At 40.6% G+C, this 23,444-nt stretch overlaps 2 protein-coding genes across 5 annotated transcripts in view; one reads left to right on the top strand and one right to left on the bottom strand.

The window, feature by feature from the left end:
• Positions 1-2,681: 2,681 nt before the first annotated feature.
• senp3a (SUMO specific peptidase 3a) overlaps positions 2,682-23,444 on the bottom strand; it is a 20,908-nt gene continuing 145 nt past the window's right edge. Inside the window, exons 1-11 of one of the 2 annotated variants that reach the window (XM_021618945.2) lie at positions 19,297-19,484; positions 14,236-14,909; positions 13,787-13,966; positions 7,850-7,964; positions 7,436-7,583; positions 7,059-7,106; positions 6,732-6,809; positions 6,325-6,462; positions 5,649-5,732; positions 5,507-5,557; positions 2,682-3,968 (exon numbers count right to left, since the gene is read on the bottom strand). In XM_021618945.2, coding sequence (XP_021474620.2) covers positions 3,858-3,968; positions 5,507-5,557; positions 5,649-5,732; positions 6,325-6,462; positions 6,732-6,809; positions 7,059-7,106; positions 7,436-7,583; positions 7,850-7,964; positions 13,787-13,966; positions 14,236-14,860 — 1,578 coding nt within the window. In that variant the 5' untranslated portion in view covers positions 14,861-14,909; positions 19,297-19,484 and the 3' untranslated portion in view covers positions 2,682-3,857. Of the gene's footprint in view, positions 3,969-5,506; positions 5,558-5,648; positions 5,733-6,324; positions 6,463-6,731; positions 6,810-7,058; positions 7,107-7,435; positions 7,584-7,849; positions 7,965-13,786; positions 13,967-14,235; positions 14,910-19,296; positions 19,485-23,444 lie in introns of those variants that run through there. The other variant, XM_036933324.1, reaches the window with a different exon arrangement.
• The window catches only part of LOC110534220 (CTD nuclear envelope phosphatase 1A), an 18,585-nt gene continuing 17,822 nt past the window's right edge, over positions 22,682-23,444 (top strand). For 2 of the 3 annotated variants that reach the window (XM_036933325.1, XM_021618942.2), the window contains exons 1-2: positions 22,682-22,829; positions 23,014-23,245. In XM_036933325.1, the coding sequence (XP_036789220.1) occupies positions 23,141-23,245 (105 nt within the window). In that variant the 5' untranslated portion in view covers positions 22,682-22,829; positions 23,014-23,140. Of the gene's footprint in view, positions 23,246-23,444 lie in introns of all 3 variants that reach the window. The other variant, XM_021618941.2, reaches the window with a different exon arrangement.

Below are 23,444 nucleotides of genomic sequence, written 5' to 3'. Positions count from 1 at the left end.
AGGATTTCACCATGAGGCCAATGGTGATTTTAAAACGGTGACAGAGTTGAATGGCTGTGATAGGAGATAACTGAGGATGGATCAACATTTTAGTTACTCCACAATACTAACATAAATTAAGGTGAAAAGAAGGAAGCCTGTACAGAATAAAAAATATTCCAAAACATGCATTCTGTTTGCAATAAGGCACTAAAGTAAAAACGTGGCAAAGAAATTAACTTTTTGTCCAGAATACAAACTGTTATGTTTGGGGCAAATCCACCACAACGTCACTGAGTACTACTCTTACATTTAAATGGCAAGCATTGTGGTGGCTGCTAGGGCTGTTGCAGTGGGGTAAAGTACTTAAGTAAAACTACTTTAAAGATCTACTTAAGTAGTTTTTTTGGGTATCTGTACTTTACTATTTATATTTAACCATTTTTACCTCACTACATTGCTAAAGAAATGTATGCACTTTTTACTCCTTACATTTTCCCTGACACCCAAAAGTACTCATTACATTTTGAATGATTAGCGGGACAGAAATGGTCCAATTCACACTTATCAATAGAACATCCCTGGCCTCTGCCTTTTAAATGATGTCTGAGTGTTGGAGTGTGACCCTGGCTATCCGTAAATAAATAAAAAACAAGAAAATTGTGCTGTCTGGTTTGCTTAATAAGTAATAAGGAATTTTTAATTATTTTACTTTTGATACTGAAGTATATTTTAGCAACTACATTTACTTTTGATACATGAGTATATTTAAAACCAAATATTTATACTAATTCAAGTAGTATTTTACTGGGTGACTTTCACTTTAGCAATGTTTTTATTAAGGTATTTTTACTTTTACTCAAGTAGATATATATTGTAAACCATATCCTAATAGCATTGACAACTTGGTTGTCGAACTGTGAGGCACTTTTCCCCAGAACTATCACTGAAGGTGACGCGGTCCAGGAGACCCGGCGGGTGTGGTAGGAGGGCCATGTGGATGGTGTGACGAAAATTGCGTCCATATTGCATCCATATCACCGTAAATGCTGCACGGCCAATGCAGATGTTGGATTGACCATGCAGCGCCTTAAAGTTAAATAAAAGGTTTAAAAAAAGATGTACATTTTTAAAAAGCAAATTTATGCTTACAATATGGACGGGGTGACGCAATTGCAGAGCCTCTGGAGGCATACAGATACCAAATTGAGCTCCGTACCGCATCGCTGTGCGCCTCTCAATTTTTGTAACAATGCGGAGGGCTCCGTGTATCTCCGCATTGACATGGTTGGTTGATGATAGGTGAGAGCAGGAGGTCCTGTATAAACACAAACTCACTTCCTTGACAACTTCCTTCACAAAAGCTCTGCTATGCTCCGCGAAGTGCAAGAAGTATGATTGCCCTGACTTCTGCAGAGACCATATCACCTTAAATGCTGCACAGCCAGTGCAGACATCAGATTGACAATGCAGCGCCTTTTAAAAACGCTTGGTGGCGCATCGGAGTTTCAAAAGACACGTCATAGGCTCATTGGTCCGTGGACAGAGCTCAGTTTTTATATCATACCTAATTATTGATGTATACTGAATGAAAATATAAACGCAACATGTAAAGTGTTAGTCCCATGTTTCATGAGCTGAAATACAAGATACCAGAAAGTTCCATATGCACAAAAAGCTTACTTAACTAAAATTGTGCACAAATGTGTTACCATCCATGTTAGTGAGCATTTCTCCTTTGCCAAAATAATACGTCAACCTGACAGGTGTGGCATATCAAGAAGCTAATTAAACAGCATGATCATTACACAGGTGCACCTTGTGCTGGGGACAATAAAAGGCCACTCTAAAATGTGCAGTTTTGTCACACAACACAATGGCATAGATGTCTCAGGTTGAGGGAGCGTGAAATTAGCATGCTGACTGCAGGAATGTCCACCAGAGCTGTTGCCAGAGAATGTAATGTTCATTTCTCAACCATACGCCGCCTCCAACATAATTTGTGAGAATTTGGCAGTACGTCCAACTGGCCTCACAACCACAGACCATGCTTAACCACGCCAGCCCAGGACCTCCATATTTCTGTCTGTTATAAAGCACTTTTGTGGGGGAAAACTCATTCTGAGTGGGTGGGCAGGGGCCCACCAATGGCTGTGCCCCTGCCCAGTCATGTGAAATCCATAGATTAGGCCCTAATGCATTTATTTTAATTGACTGATTTCCTTAAATGAACTGTATATAACTCAGTAAAATTGTTGAAATTGTTTGATGTTGCGTTTATATTTTTGTTCAGTAAAGTTTATAGGCTCATGAGAAATGTCCAGATCCTGAAATGGGCAAAACTAGAAACTGTTCCCCATGGGTCATGACCATAGTGTAGATCATGAACTCACAAATTTCACCAGACCGCGGCTGCCTTCCCACAATTAAATGTCTCTGTAACGGAATATTGAATGACATTTGTGCTTTCCTGTAAAATCGAGCGGTTATGTTTTCTAAGCTCATAGGCACTGAAGCTTGTGGTGATCAGCTGCATGTTATTGAGCCTATCCACAATTATATTGACTACAAGTTGAAGTGCTTAGGGTTGTAAAAGTGGCTTTCTCACTGACCTAGGCCAATTTGGACTGGGCACATGACCCACTATAGTGACTGTCAATCATCAAATCAATGGAATGAAAATAATATATTTACAAAATAAATAACGTTTATCCATTTATTCGATTACATATGTCAAATCAAAAACATGAAGAACGACCCATTTATAATTTGTGTTGTCAGCAAGCCACGACTATTCTATTGGCCAAAACGTACTGGTGCACAGGCTGAACCAGAACCGATAAGTAAAAACACAACATTTGAATAATCAAATCATTAATTCTCGTTAATTAATATTTCCTTTAGACAAAACAAAACCGTTTGTGTTGAATGATTTCAGATTCAAATAAAAATAAATCAATTATCTTGTCATCTAATAGGAAATATTAATTCGCCAAAAACTAAATGGACCACAAACCATGTTCCCTAAAAATGAATACAAATCAACTGAAAATAAGGTTGTGATCCATCAACACTTCATCAAGACTTAACTTTCATTTATTTTATTTTCAACACTATACCCCTGGCTATCCCCCAACAACATCAAGGACCAAAAAATAATCTTGCGTGGCCTCCCAAGTGGCGCAGCGGTCTAAGGCACTGCATCGCAGTGCTTGAGGCGTCACTACAGAGCAGTGTTCTATCCCACGCTGTGTCACAACCGGCCGTGACTGGGAGTCCCATTGGGATAGCACAATTGGCCCAGGGTCGTTCATATTAGTGGAGAGTTTCACCAGGGGGCTTTATTGGCTCATCGCACTTTAGCGACACCTTGTGGTGGGCCGGTCGCCTGCAGGCTGACTTTAATCATCAGTTGAATGGTGTTTCCTCTGACACATTGGTGAGGCTGACTTCCGGGTTAAGCGGGCGGGTGTTAAGAAGAGCAGTTTGGCGGGTCATGTTTCGGTGGACGCATGACCCGACCTTCACCTCCCCGAGCCCGTTAGGGAGTTGCAGTGATGAGACAAGAGCGCAATTGGATATCACGAAATCAGAAAAAGTAAAATATGGTAAAATATATTTTTAAAAATATTATAATAATCTCCCACATCACACCCTAAGTGCAACAACCGTTCTTTTGTTTAGTGTCCTCATAGGAGTACAGTTTACTTGTATCAAAAAGGAAAATAAACAGATATAAAGAGTGAGTGGGTGTGAGCAAGAAAATAAAAATGCAACAATGTCCATCTTGTAAAAAACATATCTGCCAAGAGAGCTGGGGGAAGGGAAGGGTGAATAGTCTACGTCTTTTCGTTCTACGATAGTTCTTTCATTCAAACTCACAGTGAGAGCTTGCAATGACACAACTCTTTGTACATGAGTCTCCTTAGCTTTGGCATATCCAGCTGGCCAAAACGGAAAGGCTGCTCTAAGGCTAGGCACTTACAGTACTGTAGAGAAAAAACAGACAAATTAAGCAAAGTTAATGTCAATATCAATGGCAAATGTAATGATATTATCTCAGCAAAAAAAGAAACGTCCCTTCTTAAGGACCCTGTCTTTCAAAGATAATTAGTAAAAATCCAAATAACTTCACAGATCTTCATTGTAAAGGGTTTAAATACTGTTTCCCATGCTTGTTTAATGAACATGCACTTGTGGAACGGTCGTTAAGACACTAACAGCTTACATACGGTAGACAATTAAGGTCACAGTTATGGTCACATAGGACACTAAAGTGGCCTTTCTACTGATTCTAAAAAACACCAAAAGAAAGAGCCCAGGGACCCTGCTCATCTGCGTGAACGTGCCTTAGGCATGCTGCAAGGAGGCATGAGGACTGCAGATGTGGCCAGGGCAATAAATTGCAATGTCCGTACTGTGAGACGCCTAAAACAGCGCTACATGGAGACAGGACGGACAGCTGATCATCGTCGCAGTGGCAGAACAGGTGTAACAACACCTGCACAGGATCGGTACATCCAAACATCACAACTGCGGGATAGGTACAGGATGGCAACAACAACTGCCTGAGTTACACCAGGAAAGCACCATCCCTCCATCAGTGCGCAGACTGTCCGCAATAGGCTGAGAGAGGCTGGACTGAGGGATTGTAGGCCTCACTAGACATCACTGGCAACAACGTCACCTATGGGCACAAACCCACGGTCATTGGACCAGACAGGACTGGCAAAAAGTGCTCTTCACTGACGAGTCGCGGTTTTGTCTCACCAGGGATGATGGTCGGATTCGCGTTTATCTTCAAAGGAATGAGCGTTACACCGAGGCCTGTACTTTGAAGCAGGATCGATTTTGAGGTGGAGGGTCCGTTATGGTCGGAGGCGGTGTGTCACAGCATCATCGAACTGAGCTCGTTGTCATTGCAGGCAATCTCAACGCTGTGCGTTACAGAGAAGACATCCTGCTCATGTGGTACCCTTCCTACAGGCTAATCCTGACATGACCCTCCAGCATGACAATGCCACCAGCCATACTGCTCGTTCTGTGCATGATTTCCTGCAAGACAGGAATGTCAGTGTTCTGCCATGGCCAGAGAAGAGCCCGGGTCTCAATCCCATTGAGCACGCCTGGGACCTGTTGGATCGGAGGGTGAGGGCTAGGGCCACTCCCCCCAGAATTGTCCGGGAACTTGCAGGTGCCTTGGTGGAAGAGTGGGGTAACATCTCACAGCAAGAACTGGCAAATCTAGTGCAGTCCATGAGGAGGAGATGCACTGCAGTACTTAATGCAGCTGGTGGCCACACCAGATACTGGCTGTTACATGGAAGGACGTTTCTTTTTTTTTTGCTGAGTTCAGTAGAGTACTGCATTTATGATAGATATCAAAGCAAATTACTTTTCTACCAGTTTGTGTGTAGCATACAATGAAGTATGAAAACTGTTACCAACACACAACATGATTAGATAGACAGATTGCACTTTAGGTTCTGTTATTGAAATATGAATAATGATATTTAAGTTAACCCACCTGGAGGACAAATGCTCCACAGTCGCTGTCATTGTTCTGCCTGCCCACATTCTGGGAAACACATGAGACCAGAACAATCACATAAACATGGTATCAACTGACAAGTAAACATTACCCACCAAAAATCCAAAAGCCCTCTTACCATTTTGAAGAAACCCTTCCACCCTGTGATAAAATCCTTCTGCTCTTTCTTGATTGCCTCAGCTTGTAAGTATTTTGCAATGTGCTAAAAAACCAAGAGAAATACATGGGTGAATATGAATCCACTGAGGGATAACAAAAATTCAAGTATATCCACAGAGGAGCAGATGTGTAATCCTATAGATCAGTGGTATTCAAAGTCGGGGTCGCGGGGGAACAAAACATTTTATGAACAAAAAAAATCAAGAGTACAGATTATTGTATGGGACAGTATACACAAGTTTGAGACCGATCATGTGAAACATTTACTCAAAAGTGTATTTACCGGCTTCTTTTAATTTTGATAAGAGATAAAAATGCAATGAATTGAAGGCTATTTGTAAAAAAAATCTGCTAAAATCTTAATGTACAGATTTTAAGGTTGTATCATTAGATTTGGGTTGGGGTCGTTATTTTTGGGAAAAAAAATAGGGTCCCCCGAAATTCTGGCGGGAAAAAAAAATGGAGTTCCCCCAGAAAAAGTTTGAATACCACTTCTATAGATCGAAATTACAGACTGACCAAATGTATTGTTTGGACTGGCATAAAAGGCAGATTTATACTTTCCACATTCGTATAACTGCACGGGTCTGACTGCACAGATAGGCTTTAAGCCCAGGGAATTACACTACACAGACCTTTGGGCAGCGGCGGTTGAGGGTGCGCTGGGAGTCAAAGTATGTGATGGCGCGCTGTGGGACGTCCACACACACCAGAGACCAGTGCACTTCCAGATGGATAGGGATCAACAGTAGCCTCTTCTGGAAAATGTTCACCTGGAAAAAAAAGATATGGACGGAATTGTAATTTTATTTTTTTACATATTTTTTCCCTCTACTTTTCTTTACTCTCCAGGGACTACAGTGATACATGTACAGAAATGCTGATCAGTGTGCATTGTTCACGTAAAATAAATTAGAATAACACTTCTGGCATGTTGATTCAAAAACAAAAAAACGTATACAAACAAACCAACAAACACACTTGACAACATAAGTCAACCATGGAACTCCTGCTAAATAAAATTCCGCCAGGGATAACTCACATTTTTTGTCCACCGTTTGACCCCGTCATAGCCCTTTGTCCTCAACTTGTCGTAAAAAAAGCTGTTGAAAAAATGAACCTGAAAGAAAGAGGAGAGTAGCCACGGTGTGAATGGGAACACATAATACACAAGTTGAGTTTGTGCGCACACACACAATAGTGGGGCTTTCCTGTGTTGGCGGGAAAAATGCAGGCAAATGTCAAATGAGGAATGGGGCATAACATGACCGATGAGGTAAGAGGATGCCAGCACCTAAATGTCATCAGAATTTCTCTCTCCTAAACATATATTTTACATTCATATTACTAGGCATGATAATTTTCTCACCTCTTCTGGGACTGTGTCCATAACCATATCCCCATACATGTTCATGATCTGTGGTTCAAGACAAGATATTATTAAAGACAAAACTTTAATATAATTTCTTAAAAACACAAATATTTATATTATTTAGTCACAATGTTTACATAAATCACACACTGAAAAATAAATGAAAATCTCACACTCTGTTCTCTATATATAGAATTGGAAAATCATTAGTACATTTGAAATATTTCATAAACTGCTAATGTAAAAAAGAAAAACTCACAAAATGTTAAAAAAAAGTGAGTTGATTTGGCCTGACCAAGACAGACCAACTGAGATGTGCTATCGTGGCTCAGAGAATACAGTGTTCTTTTCAAAATGTTAAAGAGTAGAAGTACCTGGTCGTTAAGCCAGTTCTGTCCATACAATGTGCTGAGGTCATCCATTGTGAGGGTGTGGCGCTTGTAGTTGACACGGAACCCCCTCACCATGGCAGTCCCAGACAAACGCTGGTAAGACTGGATGAGGTGCTGCACAACAACTTTCCTTTGGAAGGGACACAACAACACTTAATGAGACACTTTTCAACATGAAAATACAAAAACACATGTTCATTAGACAGAGACCAAATGTTTCGAACAGCAGTGTGACGGGGAGGGACTACTTGGACTTGTACAATAAGAAACGCTTGTTTTAATTTCCCACTGCAAAACACTGAAATGTAATTCCCATCGTGTGCCTAATGAAAATGACCCAGGATGCTGAAATGCGAATGAGCATGATGAGGTTGAAGGCCAATTATCATGACAAACCTGTGGGGCTCGGAGAAGCTCTTGCTGGGGAAGATTTCCTGTAGCTTGTCCACCACCTCATCCACATGGATAGGGATCATGCTCCCATACTGGTGCAGGAATTCATTCAACATACCTGGGAGAGATGGGAGACGGTCACAAAGCCACACAAATTAAATAACACCTTTATTATATAAATCACCAAATTACATGTTTTAATGACTTTGTAATATGGTGTCTATGGCTTCAGTCTGGAGATTGAGCTCAATCAATGCACAATTTGCCCAGTCAACATTGACCCTAACCCATTAACGGACCATTTAGGAATCTTTCTTCATTAGCCTACCACATCTGGAGTGAATTAATTAAGGGCTGTACCTAACTAAAATACATCTTGGTCGACCGAGAGACGTCCAGTTCTTTCGACCAATCAAAATGGTTCAACTTATTTTTTCCATATAGACAGACACCCTATGAGTTTGAATAAAATCAACTACATAAGCAGAGCTTGTCTGATGCTTTAAGCACACTGTTTGATTAAATAATGAAGACATGCAAATGACTCACACGGTGTTAATTTTGTTTTACAGCGAGTGCATGTGTGACTGGCGCTGTTGTCTTACTCTCCTAATTACTGCAGCGAAAAGGCACCACGGCACAACAAGTGTTCATTGCTCTGTCCGTGCTGAAGCTGCAACATCATTACAGCCATTTCTGACAGAAATGCTCTGCTACCGAAATCCCTAATTTAGGAAAAACATTTCCTATTCCCCTCAACCCTTGCTCTCTTTAAGTGAAACATGTAAGCATCGCATGCATGTGACCAATATGACCTATAGCCTATCATAATCACGTCAATAAATTTGGTAATACAAAAAAAAAACTCAGAACACAGTAACAACAAGGAGGACGTCAAAAATAAACTTGAAATGGGCAAATGTTAGTTTACTGGTTGCTGAGGTGGGAAATGGGAATTCAGGTCTGTGGAAGACATTTGACTTAGTTGAGGAAACTACTGGAGATCCAGAAAAAAGGAGGGTATAGGAGCAAAAAGCAAAATTTAAAGCCTTTATTAAAGCAGACTAAAAACAGTTGCATGCATTCGTGAATTGCGGTTTATTTATTGTTTAGGCTAATTATTAAAAAGCTCCATTTGTTATTTAATTTTTAAACTAAAATGTTGGATTACATTTCACAGCATTCAATGTCTTGTATGCTGTGTGATAGCATGAACAGAATTCATGACTGATTGATACACTTAGGCCTATATTTCAATATTTAGGCTAAGTAAGTTACAGTATTAAGACTAAACAGGATGTGCTCTTAGGCCTACAGCTTGATGGTGGTTATGCAAGGATACTATACAAAGCCTACTAATGATAACAACATTACTTATTATTATTATTATTATTATTATAATGATCATATAATAATTTAAACAACAACAACAATAACGGAGATCAATAAAAAGGAGGGTAAAGGAGCGAGAGCTGTGTGCATAGTGTGTGACAAACAGGTGCTGTTAGATTACAATATAATTTTAGGCCTGTTTGGAACAGTGTAAATAAGTAATACCAGTCTGTTCTAACAGGAAGACATTGTAAAGCTTTTATTACAGCATAGCAAAGATTAAAAATAGACAAATCTGTGAAATTGCTTTAGCCGCCATTTTGCCGATGCAAGAGGCTTGGTGCTCACAGAATCAGAAGGCTATTAAACAAACACCTTGACTTTTTCCACATTTTATTATGTTACAGCCTTTTTCTAAAATGAATTAAATAGTTTTATATTCCTCATCAATCTACACACAATACCCCATAATGACAATTTTACGTAATTATGACATAACATTGAAGGTTGTGCAATGTAACAGGAATATTTAGACTGATGGAAGCCACCCGTTAGATAAAATATGGAACGGCTCCGTATTTCACTGAAAGAATAAACGTCTTGATTCTGAGATGATAGTTTCCGGATTACTGCGTTTGCCAGCAGCTCTTAGCAATGCTTGACCACAGGCTTGAAGTCAAACAGAGCTATCAATTCCTGAGATTAGGCTGGCAACACTAAAGTGCCTATTAGAACATCCAATAGTCAAAGATATATGAATAGTATAGAGAAAAATAGTCGACGCATCATAATTCCTATAATAACTGCAACCTAATATTTCTTTACTGGGAATATTGTACCACCAGCTTGCATATGTTCTGAGCCAGGAACTTAAACGTGAGCTTTTTTACATGGCACATATTGCACATTTACTTTCTTCTCCAACATTGTGTTTTTGCATTTTTTAAACCAAATTGAGCATGTTTCATTATTTATTTGAGACTAAATAGATTTTATTTATGTATTATATTAAGTTAAAATAAAAGTGTTCATTGTTCATTCAGTATTGTTGTAATTGTAATAATTTCAAATAAATTATATATAATAGGTTTTATATATATATATATATATATATATATATATATATATATATATATATATATATATATATATATATATATATATATATATATATATATATATAATAGGTTTTATATATATATATATATATATATACACACACAGTGCCTTGCGAAAGTATTCGGCCCCCTTGAACTTTGCGACCTTTTGCCACATTTCAGGCTTCAAACATAAAGATATAAAACTGTATTTTTTTGTGAAGAATCAACAACAAGTGGGACACAATCATGAAGTGGAATGACATTTATTGGATATTTCAAACTAACAAATCAAAAACTGAAAAATTGGGCGTGCTAAATTATTCAGCCCCTTTACTTTCAGTGCAGCAAACTCTCTCCAGAAGTTCAGTGAGGATCTCTGAATGATCCAATGTTGACCTAAATGACTAATGATGATAAATACAATCCACCTGTGTGTAATCAAGTCTCCGTATGAATGCACCTGCACTGTGATAGTCTCAGAGGTCCGTCAAAAGCGCAGAGAGCTTCATGAAGAACAAGGAACACACCAGGCAGGTCCGAGATACTGTTGTGAAGAAGTTTAAAGCCGGATTTGGATACAAAAAGATTTCCCAAGCTTTAAACATCCCAAGGAGCACTGTGCAAGCGATAATATTGAAATGGAAGGAGTATCAGACCACTGCAAATCTACCAAGACCTGGCCGTCCCTCTAAACTTTCAGCTCATACAAGGAGAAGACTGATCAAAGATGCAGCCAAGAGGCCCATGATCACTCTGGATGAACTGCAGAGATCTACAGCTGAGGTGGGAGACTCTGTCCATAGGACAACAATCCGTCGTATATTGCACAAATCTGGCCTTTATGGAAGAGTGGCAAGAAGAAAGCCATTTCTTAAAGATATCCATAAAAAGTGTTGTTTAAAGTTTGCCACAAGCCACCTGGGAGACACACCAAACATGTGGAAGAAGGTGCTCTGGTCAGATGAAACCAAAATTGAACTTTTTGGCAACAATGCAAAACGTTATGTTTGGCGTAAAAGCAACACAGCTGAACACACCATCCCCACTGTCAAACATGGTGGTGGCAGCATCATGGTTTGGGCCTGCTTTTCTTCAGCAGGGACAGGGAAGATGGTTAAAATTGATGGGAAGATGGATGGAGCCAAATACAGGACCATTCTGGAAGAAAACCTAATGGAGTGCAAAAGACCTGAGACTGGGACGGAGATTTGTCTTCCAACAAGACAATGATCCAAAACATAAAGCAAAATCTACAATGGAATGGTTCAAAAATAAACATATCCAGGTGTTAGAATGGCCAAGTCAAAGTCCAGACCTGAATCCAATCGAGAATCTGTGGAAAGAACTGAAAACTGCTGTTCACAAATGCTCTCCATCCAACCTCACTGAGCTCGAGCTGTTTTGCAAGGAGGAATGGGAAAAAATGTCAGTCTCTCGATGAGCAAAACTGATAGAGACATACCCCAAGCGACTTACAGCTGTAATCGCAGCAAAAGGTGGCGCTACAAAGTATTAACTTAAGGGGGCTGAATAATTTTGCACGCCCAATTTTTCAGTTTTTGATTTGTTAAAAAAGTTTGAAATATCCAATAAATGTCGTTCCACTTCATGATTGTGTCCCACTTGTTGTTGATTCTTCACAAAAAAATACAGTTTTATATCTTTATGTTTGAAGCCTGAAATGTGGCAAAAGGTCGCAAAGTTCAAGGGGGCCGAATACTTTCGCAAGGCACTGTATATATATATAAAAAACGGCCGATTAATCGGTATCAGCTTTTTTTGGTCCTCCAATAAATCGGTATCGGCGTTGAAAAAAAATCATAAAATCGGTCGACCTCTAATATTTAACCGTTACTCCTAGACTGAGGCTCCTCCTACACATCTGAAGAGTCAATGCATTTCTGTTGCTAGACAGAACCTTAGTGATATCGGTTCTTCCTCACGTCATCTGACCTCTACCCCAGTGCTCACTCCTCCCCAACTCACGGCTGTCATGGTGCCTGGTACCAGGCCGTGTCTCTTCTCTTCCCAGAAGATCCCTGATGGCTAACAATAACATATCCTGACATAATGTAAACGTTATACATTACCCTCTCTCCCTCAGTAACATGAATAAGTATATTTCATATTCTTGGAACCAAACAAAAGGATTCCTAAATCATTGCTAAGAATAATGACAATAACTGCAGTTTCTACTGGTCATTGTTTTCAGGCTGGTTGTATTGGTGCTAGCTAGGTCCAGAAGTTGCGGTCAAACAAATAATGCTTTATTACCAACGTGGTATTGTAAACACATCGTTCGTGGCCAGTGTTTGCAGACTTTTTTGTACAGCTTTGACAGTGCTACTGATTGTAGTAGTGGCGCTTGGCTTGCACGTGCAAATTCAGAACACACAACATTCTATAATAGAACTGTGTTATTTGACATGGATCTTTTTTGACACGCAAAGACCCAAACAGCGTTCCATAGTATGTCGTGAAGCTAATAGCAGTGACGCTATTACTCCGCTAGGGCAACATCTGAAAAATAGTGCACTTGGTAGTGTGTACCGGTGCTTGACCAGTCGGCGAAAGCCAACATCACCCACGACAGAGAACAGTTGATTGTCAAGGGCAATGAATTCCATTATCCTGGCGTTAATGGAGTCGCCTTTGAGTTGTCTCGCTGAAATTGTTACTCTTTCAAATGACTGCTCGACTTGTTGACTGCTCGATCCACACTGCAGACATTGCGGACTAGGTTAGGAATGCTGTGTTGCAAGTGTAGCGCATAATTTTACGTGGCGTCATTACGTCATTTACCTACCGGTTTTGCACACCGGCGTTAAACTGGACATCCCAAGTTGTAACGTGCATCCCTAGTTGTAATGTAACAAAATGTGGAAAAAGTGAAGGTGTCTGAATACTTTCCGAATATACTGTATATGGATGATTTATAAAGCCAGGCACATTTAACAGTTAAGCTATTGATTATAGACATAATTAAGTTTGGGTTTCCTATCTCCTCAATTTTCTTAGGCAAGGGCTGTTTTCTTGTCTCTGCTGCTGCTGCCTCCGCCGCATTGTTCTCAATCCAAATACGCTGGTTAACTTTGCTTTTATGCACATAGCAACATAGGGAAAGGTGCCAATTCTACGACGCACCTAAGATTATGATTCAGAACCGCAGACAGCGATCGTATACAACGCGGGAGAAAGCAAATGTTATAAAATAATATTCAATTTCTTAGTGTTGCACCATTATTTTTACATAATATAACCACATACAACTTCAGTATTACATGTCTTACGAGTGATGGACTGTGCAATCCCCGTGGGCCCCCACAATGGATTAGTCTACTGAGACAGGAGCGAATCAGACAGGTGTCTTGCGCACCATGAATTTGCTCAACTAAAGAAATCTCAGTCCAAAGAATCGACCAGTCGACTAAATGGGTTCAGCCCTACCTAGTGTGGTTTTCCATTTGTTTTTAACAGAAAAGTAGACTAGTATTCAAAGCTGTTTTACCTTGTACACAGGAGATGTGTTCACTGCTGAGTTGCTGCTGAGGTGGTGGTTTATCCCTGTGGATGGTTGGCAGGCTTACAGGAGATTCCCGGAAGCCCAGCCCATCCCTGTCCCCAACCTTGGCTGCATTACTCGCCACCTCATTCCCTATGTGTCCATTTGTCCCACACACCCAAGGGTCTGAGGAAAAAATAGGAGATGGGTGCAGATCATGTAAAAATATTAACATTTATTAACCATTTCAGCTCTACAGAACAGTCTGTGATCATTCTCTTTCATGAAATGCTACTGCTCATTTTTGAAAACAAAAATTAAGTAAAGGGGGTGGAGGGAAACAAGTCATTCTGATGCAACTTCCAGTTTACATGTTGGCATATATTAATATATATTCATGTTTCATGACACATGCAACATTAAATTTGGTCCAAAAACAACAATATTATACATACCATCTCCAGCCTCTATATCTTCCCTTCCCTTAAAGCAGCCCTGAGTTCCCCCATGCAGATAGGATCTTCCTGGCTTCCGTCTGTTGTGGAGATGTTTGTTCCTGCTCCCGAGGTGCCACCTCCTAGGCCTAGCTCGCCTGTACCCCAGGCCCAAAGACCCAGCCCATTTAGCCAGCTGGCACCATGTCCTCCAATGCAGGGCCAAGCGAGTGTGGCGGTTCACAGTCCTACTGAGTCTATACCAGCGCAGCAGCCTCCGCATCCTGAACCCATTGGGCTGTGTTTTTATTTGTGAGGGGCTACCAGAGTCACTGGCTGTGGATCTACTCTGATGAAGTGATGGCGATAGAAGTGGTGCAGTCCAATCATCCTCTCCTGGTTCTTCCCAACTGAAATCCTCCTCAGGGTCCATATCCATACGTTCTTCCATGCCCCACATGCTAGCTTCCTCCTCAGGCCGCCCTAGCTTGAAATGCATGGAACTTCTATGGACATGGTGAGGCGTTCTGGAGTCCACCAGATATCCTGGTCCAGTGGCCTCCTGTCTGACTGTCTCAGGTTCCCCTGCCAGTGTCAGCTCATTGGTCCAGTGGTTCTGTGCCAAGCTGTCTCCACTGTCTCGCATCACTCTCTCCACGGGCACCCCACCAACAACACCTGCTTATAGCCTCTGCCTGGAATACAAAACAAGTGGTGGAAATTGTAGTTAAGGAACAGGTGATAGTAACTACTGTAACAATAGTATTAGACCAGGTAATACTTAAACCATTCATTCCCACATTTTTCCCAGACAAGTCACTATGCAAATCGTATGCGATTAGTAACCCTAACATGTAATCCATATTGCTTTTTAGAGAGAGAGGAGAGTAGAGAGTGAAACATAGTGCTCTGCCTATAATAAAATTAACTGCCATTTTCCCCTAATCCTTAGCCCCAATACAGTACATTCGTAAAGTATTCAGACCCCTTTGACTTTTTTCACATTGTTACGTAACATCCTTATTCGAAAAAGGATTAAATAAAACATTTTCCTCATCAAAGTGAAAACTGGTTTTAAAAAACTGGTTTGCAAGATCGAATCCCTGAGCTGAAAAGGTAAAAATCTCTGTCAAAATCCTAGGCCGTCATTGAAAATGAGAATTTGTTCTTAACTGACTTGCCTAGCTATAAAAAAAGCTACATTTTTTTTTTTTTTAAACAGGTCTACTGCTACATCAGCCCCAATTGTAAAAATAGGTGTACTCCAGCATTTCAGCCCTAATATTCATACAAAACAGGTCCACACCTGTACTTCAGCTCCAATTTACATTCCTACAAAGTCTGCACCTGTGCATAAACCCAATTAGTCAATTAGTCCCATGTGCATCAGTTGGTAGAGCATGGCGCTAGCAAAGGCAGGATTGTGGGTTCAATTCCCCTTTGGGGACCAGTTAGAAAATATAGGCACTCACGACTTTGAGTAGCTCTGGATAAGAGCATCTGCTAAATGACTAAAATGTAAAACTAAGCCAGGTCTAAATGTCCTCCAAGCCTGAATACTCAAACTGTAAACCACCCCTGCACCTCAGCTCCAGAACTTTTACAAACCAGGTCCCAATGCTAATATAAAGAGCTACACCTGCATATTCCAGATCAAATACCCCTACGAACCAGGTTTACACCTGTAGCTATGTCCCAACACTGATAAACCAGGTCTACCCTTATGATTATTCAGCAAACCTCACATAAACCAGGTCTACCATTGATCGAGAGAAACCTAGACATTAAGTACTTGTTAAGTTATTAAACTAATTCAGTTTATGATGTATCTATTCATGGCCAATTCCCCAAAATATGAAGTTTTTCTAAGAATCACTGATTTAACACATATGTAAAGGCTAATGGAGAATGGAAAAATAATCTGTAAGATCATATTGGTCAAGTATATCCATAAACCAACTCAAATCTACTGAAAAAATAAATACATCTGCTATTATTAAATATGTATAATAAATTGGAGCAAATGTGACCGCTATACACTATATATACAATAATACGTGGATTAGAGGTCGACCGATTAATCGGAATGGCCGATTAATTGGGGCCGATTTCAAGTTTTCATAACAATCGGAAATCGGTATTTTTGGAGGCCGATTTGGCGGATTTTTTATTTTTTTACACCTTTATTTAATCTTTATTTAACTAGGCAAGTCAGTTAAGAACACATTCTTATTTTCAATGACGGTCTAGGAACGGTGGGTTAACTGCCTCATTCAGGGGCAGAAAGACAGATTTTCTCCTTGTCAGCCCGGGGGATCCAATCTTGCAACCTTACAGTTAACTAGTTCAACGCAATAACGACCTGCCTCTCTCTCGTTGCACTCCACAAGGAGACTGCCTGTTACGCAAATGCAGTAAGCCAAGGTAAGTTGCTAGCTAGCATTAAACTTATCTTATAAAAAACAGTCAATCATAATCACTAGTTAACTACACATGGTTCATGATATTACTAGATATTATCTAGCGTGTCCTGTGTTGCCTATAATCTGACTGAGTATACAAGTATCTAAGTATCTGACTGAGCGGTGGTAGGCAGAAGCAGGCATGTAGGCAGAAGCAGGCGTGTAAACATTCATTCAAACAGCACTTTCGTGCGTTTTGCTAGCAGCTCTTCGTTGTGCGTCAAGCATTGCGCTGTTTATGACTTCAAACCTATCAACTCCCGAGATGAGGCTGAGATGAGGCTGGTGTGACCGAAGTGAAATGGCTGGCTAGTTAGCGCGCGCTAATAGCGGTTCAAACTTCCTTCGCTTTGGGGTGGTTGTTTCCCTTGCTCTGCTGCTTCAATGTGGTGGCTGTTGTCGTTGTGTTGCTGGTTCGAGCCCAGGGAGGAGCGAGGAGAGGGACGGAAGCTATACTGTTACACTGGAAATACTAAAGTGCCTATAAGAACATCCAATAGTCAAAGGTTAATGAAATACAAATGGTATAGAGGGAAATAGTCCTATAATAACTACAACCTAAAACTTGTTACCTGGGAATATTGAAGACTCATGTTAAAAGGAACCACCAACTTTCATATGTTCTCATGTTCTGAGCATGGAACTGAAACGTAAGCTTTCTTACATAGCACATATTGCACTTTTACGTTCTTCTCCAACACTTTGTTTTTGCATTATTTAAACCAAATTGAACATGTTTCATTATCTACTTGAGGCTAAATTTATTTTATTGATGTATTATATTAAGTTCAAATAAGTGTTAATTCAGTATGGTTGTAATTGTCATTATTACAAATAAATAAAAAAAAATACTTTTTTAAAATCGGCATCAGCTTTTTTGGTCCCCCAATAATCGGTATCGGTGTTGAAAAATCATAATCGGTAGACCTCTAATGTGGATGCCCCTTCAAATGAGTGGATTTGGCTATTTCAGCCACACCCGTTGCTGACAGGTGTATAGAATCGAGCACACAGCCATACAATCTTCATAGACAAACATTGGCAACAGAATGGCCTGTACTGAAAAACTCAGTGACTTTCAACTTGGCACCATCATAGGATGCCACCTTTCCAACAAGTCATTGTCAAATTTCTGCCCTGCTAGAGCTGCCCCGGTCAACTCTAAGGGCTGTAATTGTGAAGTGGAAGCATCTAGGCGCAACAACGGTTCAGCCACGAAGTGGTAGGCCACACAAGCTCACGGAACAGTACCGGCAAGTTCCAAACTGCCTCTGGAAGCAACGTCAGCACAAGAACTGTTCTTCGGGAGTGTCAAGAACTGGGTTTCCATGGCAGAGCAGCCGCACACATGTCTAAGATCACCATGCGCAATGCCAAGCATCGGTTGGAGTGGTGTAAAGCTTGCCGCCATTGAATCTGGAGAAGTGGGAACGCATTCTCTAGAGTGATGAATCACGCTTCACCATCTGGCAGTCCGACGGACAAATATGGGTTTGGCGGATGCCAGGACAACGCTACCTACCCCAATACATAGTGCCAACTGTAAAGGTTAGTGAAGGAGGAGTAATGTGGTCAGGGCTGTTTTTCATGGTTCGGGCTAGGCCCTTTTGTTCCAGTGAAGGGAAATCTGACCGCTACAGCATACAATGACATTCTAGACAATTCTGTGCTTCCAATTTTGTGGCAACCGTTTGAGGAAGACCCTTACCTGTTTCAGCATGACAATGCCCCTGTGAACAAAGCGGGTCCATACAGAAATGGTTTGTCAAGATCGGTGTGGAAGAACTTGACTGGCCTGCACAGAGCCCTGAACTTAATGAATTGGTATGCCGACTGCTAGCCAGGCCTAACATCAGTGCCCGACCTCACGAATGCTCTTGTGGCTGAATGGAAGCAAGTTCCCGCAGCAATATTCCAACATCTAGCGGGAAAGCCTTAACAAAATTAGGTTGTTATAGCAACAAGCAGGCGTCTACATACTCTTGGTCATAGATTCAATGTATTGAAAATGATGGCAGATATGTAAACTAGACACTTTAAAAATTATATTTACAAATTCAACATAAGTCAACAATGTATTTATTTTTAAATCTGTTTGGTACCAAATTCGTCAAAAAATGTACACGTATGAGATTTATACTTAGGGGTCTTTTGACCATTTTGAGAAATCATGAAACTTCCCTGAATCCTACTTGACACCTTAATAATGCATAATATATAACTTATTTGTTAATAAGTACAACTTTAACTTGTCTTGACTCTGTAAAGTACAAATGTAAATGTTTCAACTATTGTGACCGATGAGATTAAATGGGTTAAGTGTTTATTTATCACGGGAGGCCATAGCACGGATTACTGAAATATTAGTGCTTAGTTTTGTTTCGGCAAATGTTTATAGCAAACTGGGATTCGCTAAATGTATGTCGTGAATAAGAACCTTCGTTGTGATAAGTGAAAATAAAATGAAACACACGATACTTCATCCAACCGGATAGGAGGTCAGAGGAGAAGTATCTTGCTGGCCAAATTGTCTTTCATATGAAGCGCGCGCAGAGCACATAAAATTGGATACTCAAGCGAGGTGTCGGTTGGATGAGTGAGGGAGAAAACAACTACTTACCTTTTAGATCTAGTGTTTCTCCGAAAGCGATTACTGTCAATGGTCCATTTTGTGCGTATTTCCGTTATTTGAATTGAATAAACGATAAACGCTTTCCCATTCAATGAAAACTGTCGCTTGCTTATGCCACTGTGAAGCAGACAACAATAACTAAGTACTTCCGGGTCACGGATTTTTGGAATCCTCCAGAATAAGTGTCCCATGAGGTATACTTTGTGAATTAATAATTAGGACAAAAATGTACACAATTGTCGATATTTTATACTAGTTATAACACAAATAATAATTTAAAGTATTTCTAAAAGATATGTATCACACAACACAATTCCAACGTTTTGAGGGAGTGTGCAATTGACATGCTGACTATTTAATGTTCATTTCTCTACCATAAGAATTTGGCAGTATATCAAACCGGAGAACCACGTGTATGGTGTCCTGTGGTCGAGCGGTTTTCTGATGTCAATGTTGTGAGCAGAGGTCCCCATGGTGGGATTATGGTATGGCAGTAGCGGTAGGTGTGTAAAATCACTGAGGAAGACAGGCCAGTAAAAAATACATATTACAACCTATGGTGTGATAATTGCATTGTTTGCTCTATAACCCATTTGTTCATACAACACCTTGATATAAAATAAGGCTGTGCTAACAAAAAGACAACAGTCACACAGTGATGGAATAAATTCAACTACACATTAATTTGTTTAATCACAAAACCGAAAAGCAACATCAGTCCGGTGAAGTCCACAAAGCAAATATTGCATAGAAACAGTTATATCACCTGTAGCATGGTCAAGCAAGTTAATGTTTTCAAAAGTTTACTAAACAACTACTGATTTAGAACCACGTAGTTACCGCAAGTCAGCACAAAGTCAATAGGAGCACCGCCTCCGCTATTCCAGTACTATTTCAACTTAAACATTTAAACATCAAATAAAAAAGTCTATATTTGCTTAGTTTAATATGCCGAAAACCAACTTAAAGATACCAAAAACAATTTAGTCCAATCAACGTTGCTAAATATCATATGGCTGTCCATGGTACTGATTTCTGTGTGTGTGTGTGTGTGTGTGTGTGTGTGTGTGTGTGTGTGTGTGTGTGTGTGTGTGTGTGTGTGTGTTTGTTGGCGTGCGCAAGTAAAACTAAAATGTCGACTCACCTTACTGGTTGACAAGTTGAACAGTAACACCTCTCTTCAATGTTGGCAAAACGGTCTATGACACTGTCAGACAGTAAGTACAATGAACCAGCAAAGTTAGCTAGCTAGCTAGTTAATGTGAGCTTACTATCTACAGTGCATTCTGAAAATATTCAGACCCTTTGACTTTTTCCACATTTTGTTACATTACAGCCTTATATATATAAAAAAAATGTCTCATCAATCTACACTCATTACCCCATAATGACAAAGCAAAAATGGGTTTTTCGAAATTGTTAAACATTTATTCAAAATAAAAAACAGAAATACCTTATTTACATAAGTATTCAGACCGTTTGTTATGAGACTCGAAATTGAGCTCAGGTGCATCCTGTTTCCATTGATCCTCCTTGAGATGTTTGTACAAATTGATTGGACATGATTTGGAAAGGAGAATCTACCTATCTACTAACAGCCTCACAGCCAAATTAAGCAATCGGGGGAGAAGAGCCTTGGTCAGTGACGTGAACCAAAACCCTTCTGGAACCCGATGGTCACTCTGACAGAGCTCCAGAGTTCCACGGTGGAGATGGGAGAACCTTCCAGAAGGACAACCATCTCTGCAGCACTCCACCAATCAGGCCTTTATGGTAGAGTGGCCAGATGGTAGCCAATTCTCGGTAAAAGGCACATGACAGCCCACTTGGAGTTTGCCAAAAGGCACCTAAAGGACTCTCAGACCATGAGAAACAATATTCTCTGGTCTGATGAAACCAAGATTGAACTCTTTGGGCTGAATGATAAGCGTTACAGAGAGATCCTTGATGAAAACCTGCTCCGGATATTGAACTATTTGGCCTGAATGCCAAGCGTCATGTCTGGAGGAAACCTGGCACCATCCCTACGGTGAAGCATGGTGGTGGCAGCATCATGCTGTGGGGATGTTTTTCAGTGGCAGGGGCTAGGAGACTAGTCAGGATCGAGGCAAAGATGAACAGAGCAAAGTATAGAGAGATCATTTTAGGCGAAAATGTAAAAAAAGGTGCGGATCCTTATTAAACAGCATGATCATTACACAGGTGCACCTTGTGATGGGGACATTAAAATTCCACTTTAAAATGTGTTTTGCGTATAGAATTGGCATGCTGACTGCAGGACTGTCCACCAGAGCTGATGCCAGAGAATTGAATGTTAATTTCTCTACCATAAGCCACCTACAACGTCATTTTAGGGAATTTGGCTGTATGTCCAACCGTTCTTACAACCGCAGACCACATCGGACTTCTTCACCTTTTTTGATCCACTCGTACAGCTGATGAAACAGACGTATGTAGGTCTGTAATATAGCATTTTTTTGTGGGTGAAAACTCATTCTGATTGGCTGGGCCTGGCTCACCCAGTGGGAGGGCCTATGCCCTTCCAAGCCCACCCATCGCTGCACCCCCGCCCATTGGGGCCAAGCTTCCTGCCATCCAGAATTTCTATTCCATGCAGTGTCAGAGGAAGGCCTTAAAACTTGTCAAAGACTCCAGCCACCCCAGTCATAGACTGTTCTCTCTGCTACCGCACAGCAAGCGGTAACGGAGCGCCAAGTCTAGGTCCAAAGGCTTCTTAACAGCTTCTACCACCAAGCCATAAGACTCCTGAACAGCTAATCAAATGGCTGCCCAGAGTATTTGCATATATGCAAACAGACCATAAATGTCTCAGATTTTGTTTTCTTGGAAAGCTGTTAGTGCTATTATATAATAACATATGAGTACTTGTTGCATTTACAACTTGTCTAAGTTTTATCATCAGTGAATTCGGTGTAGGAAATGTGGGGACCTGGTGTCCAATGTGGCTATATGTGTGTGGAAAATATTTCATCACGGGTAAGACCAACTCCCTGGCCAACGTGGCTGACATTTCGACAATCTTAGTAAGGTTCATGACCATTCTAGTATTCTAATTCCTAATTTTATGGTCCCAATTTACACTGCAGACGTTTGTCTGGACTGGAGCCGTTTTAGAACAGCACAGCAGCCTAGCGGTTGTCTGGACTGGGTGTAACAAAATAGTTCTGTCTGGCATTATTTTATCCACCACGGTCATTGATTGCGCTTCATAATAGATTACAGTATATTACAATGCAGTAGTGTATTTCTAATGACCTGCCTGTTGGTCAATGCTGGTCTTAACCATACTGAGGTCAATGCCTGAGGCCTGGATGTGACTATTTCGCGGGAGGAAAGTATTTGAAAGGAGCGCATGTTTTTCTCTACGGAAGTGACAGTGAGACAGTTATGGCGGCACTCTGTCCAATTCCTGATTTCTTTGAAAGTTGCGTTGACGGCGTCTAGTTGGGACTTTTGCCATATTTCGTAAAATAACTTATTTATCAACGAAACTAAGCAAGGTTAGAAGGGCATTGTTTGCATTTCATAAAGACGTCTTTTCACACTTTAATGAAAGTCTAGCTTGCTAGGGCTAGGTAGTGACCGAGAACCAGTGAATGTAATTCGTCTGGATTCCTCGCTTTCGTATTTAATGACGGTTTTGCGTTGTAGGCTACTTTTTACGTTTTATTTTTTCATTTTCAGTGGAGTGTGGCGAAAGTGAGATTTGAACTGAGCCCACGATTGCCATTGGCCAGTGTCTACTCGACCTGCAGTTTCGGGAGGGAAGAGGCTGGGGTCCCGACTCAACTGGAGTCGCTCGGGTTGTACCATGCTGAAGACACGTCACCGCTTACTTGGCATTCACACTTTCGTCGGAGTTACATCTAGAATATGGGGGTTTATTCTGTACATACTCAGGAAGCATTTACGGACGGTGAGTTTTCTAGAACTAAAAGTGTAATAATATTGGCCCCTGCTAAGGTATTTCCCCTAATTAATATCACTTGGATAAGTGATATTGGAAGCTGGATTAACTAATATTCACACGGCCCATTTGGATTTGCCAATGATCTTGACAGACGGTTAATATGAAACACACACACACACGCCAATCTATCTATTAAAAGGTCTGA

Source organism: Oncorhynchus mykiss, chromosome 10, assembly GCF_013265735.2.
Source record: "Oncorhynchus mykiss isolate Arlee chromosome 10, USDA_OmykA_1.1, whole genome shotgun sequence".
Lineage (NCBI taxonomy): Eukaryota > Metazoa > Chordata > Actinopteri > Salmoniformes > Salmonidae > Oncorhynchus > Oncorhynchus mykiss.
Note: the sequence above shows the minus strand (reverse complement) of the source record. Positions and strands in the feature narration are given on the sequence as shown.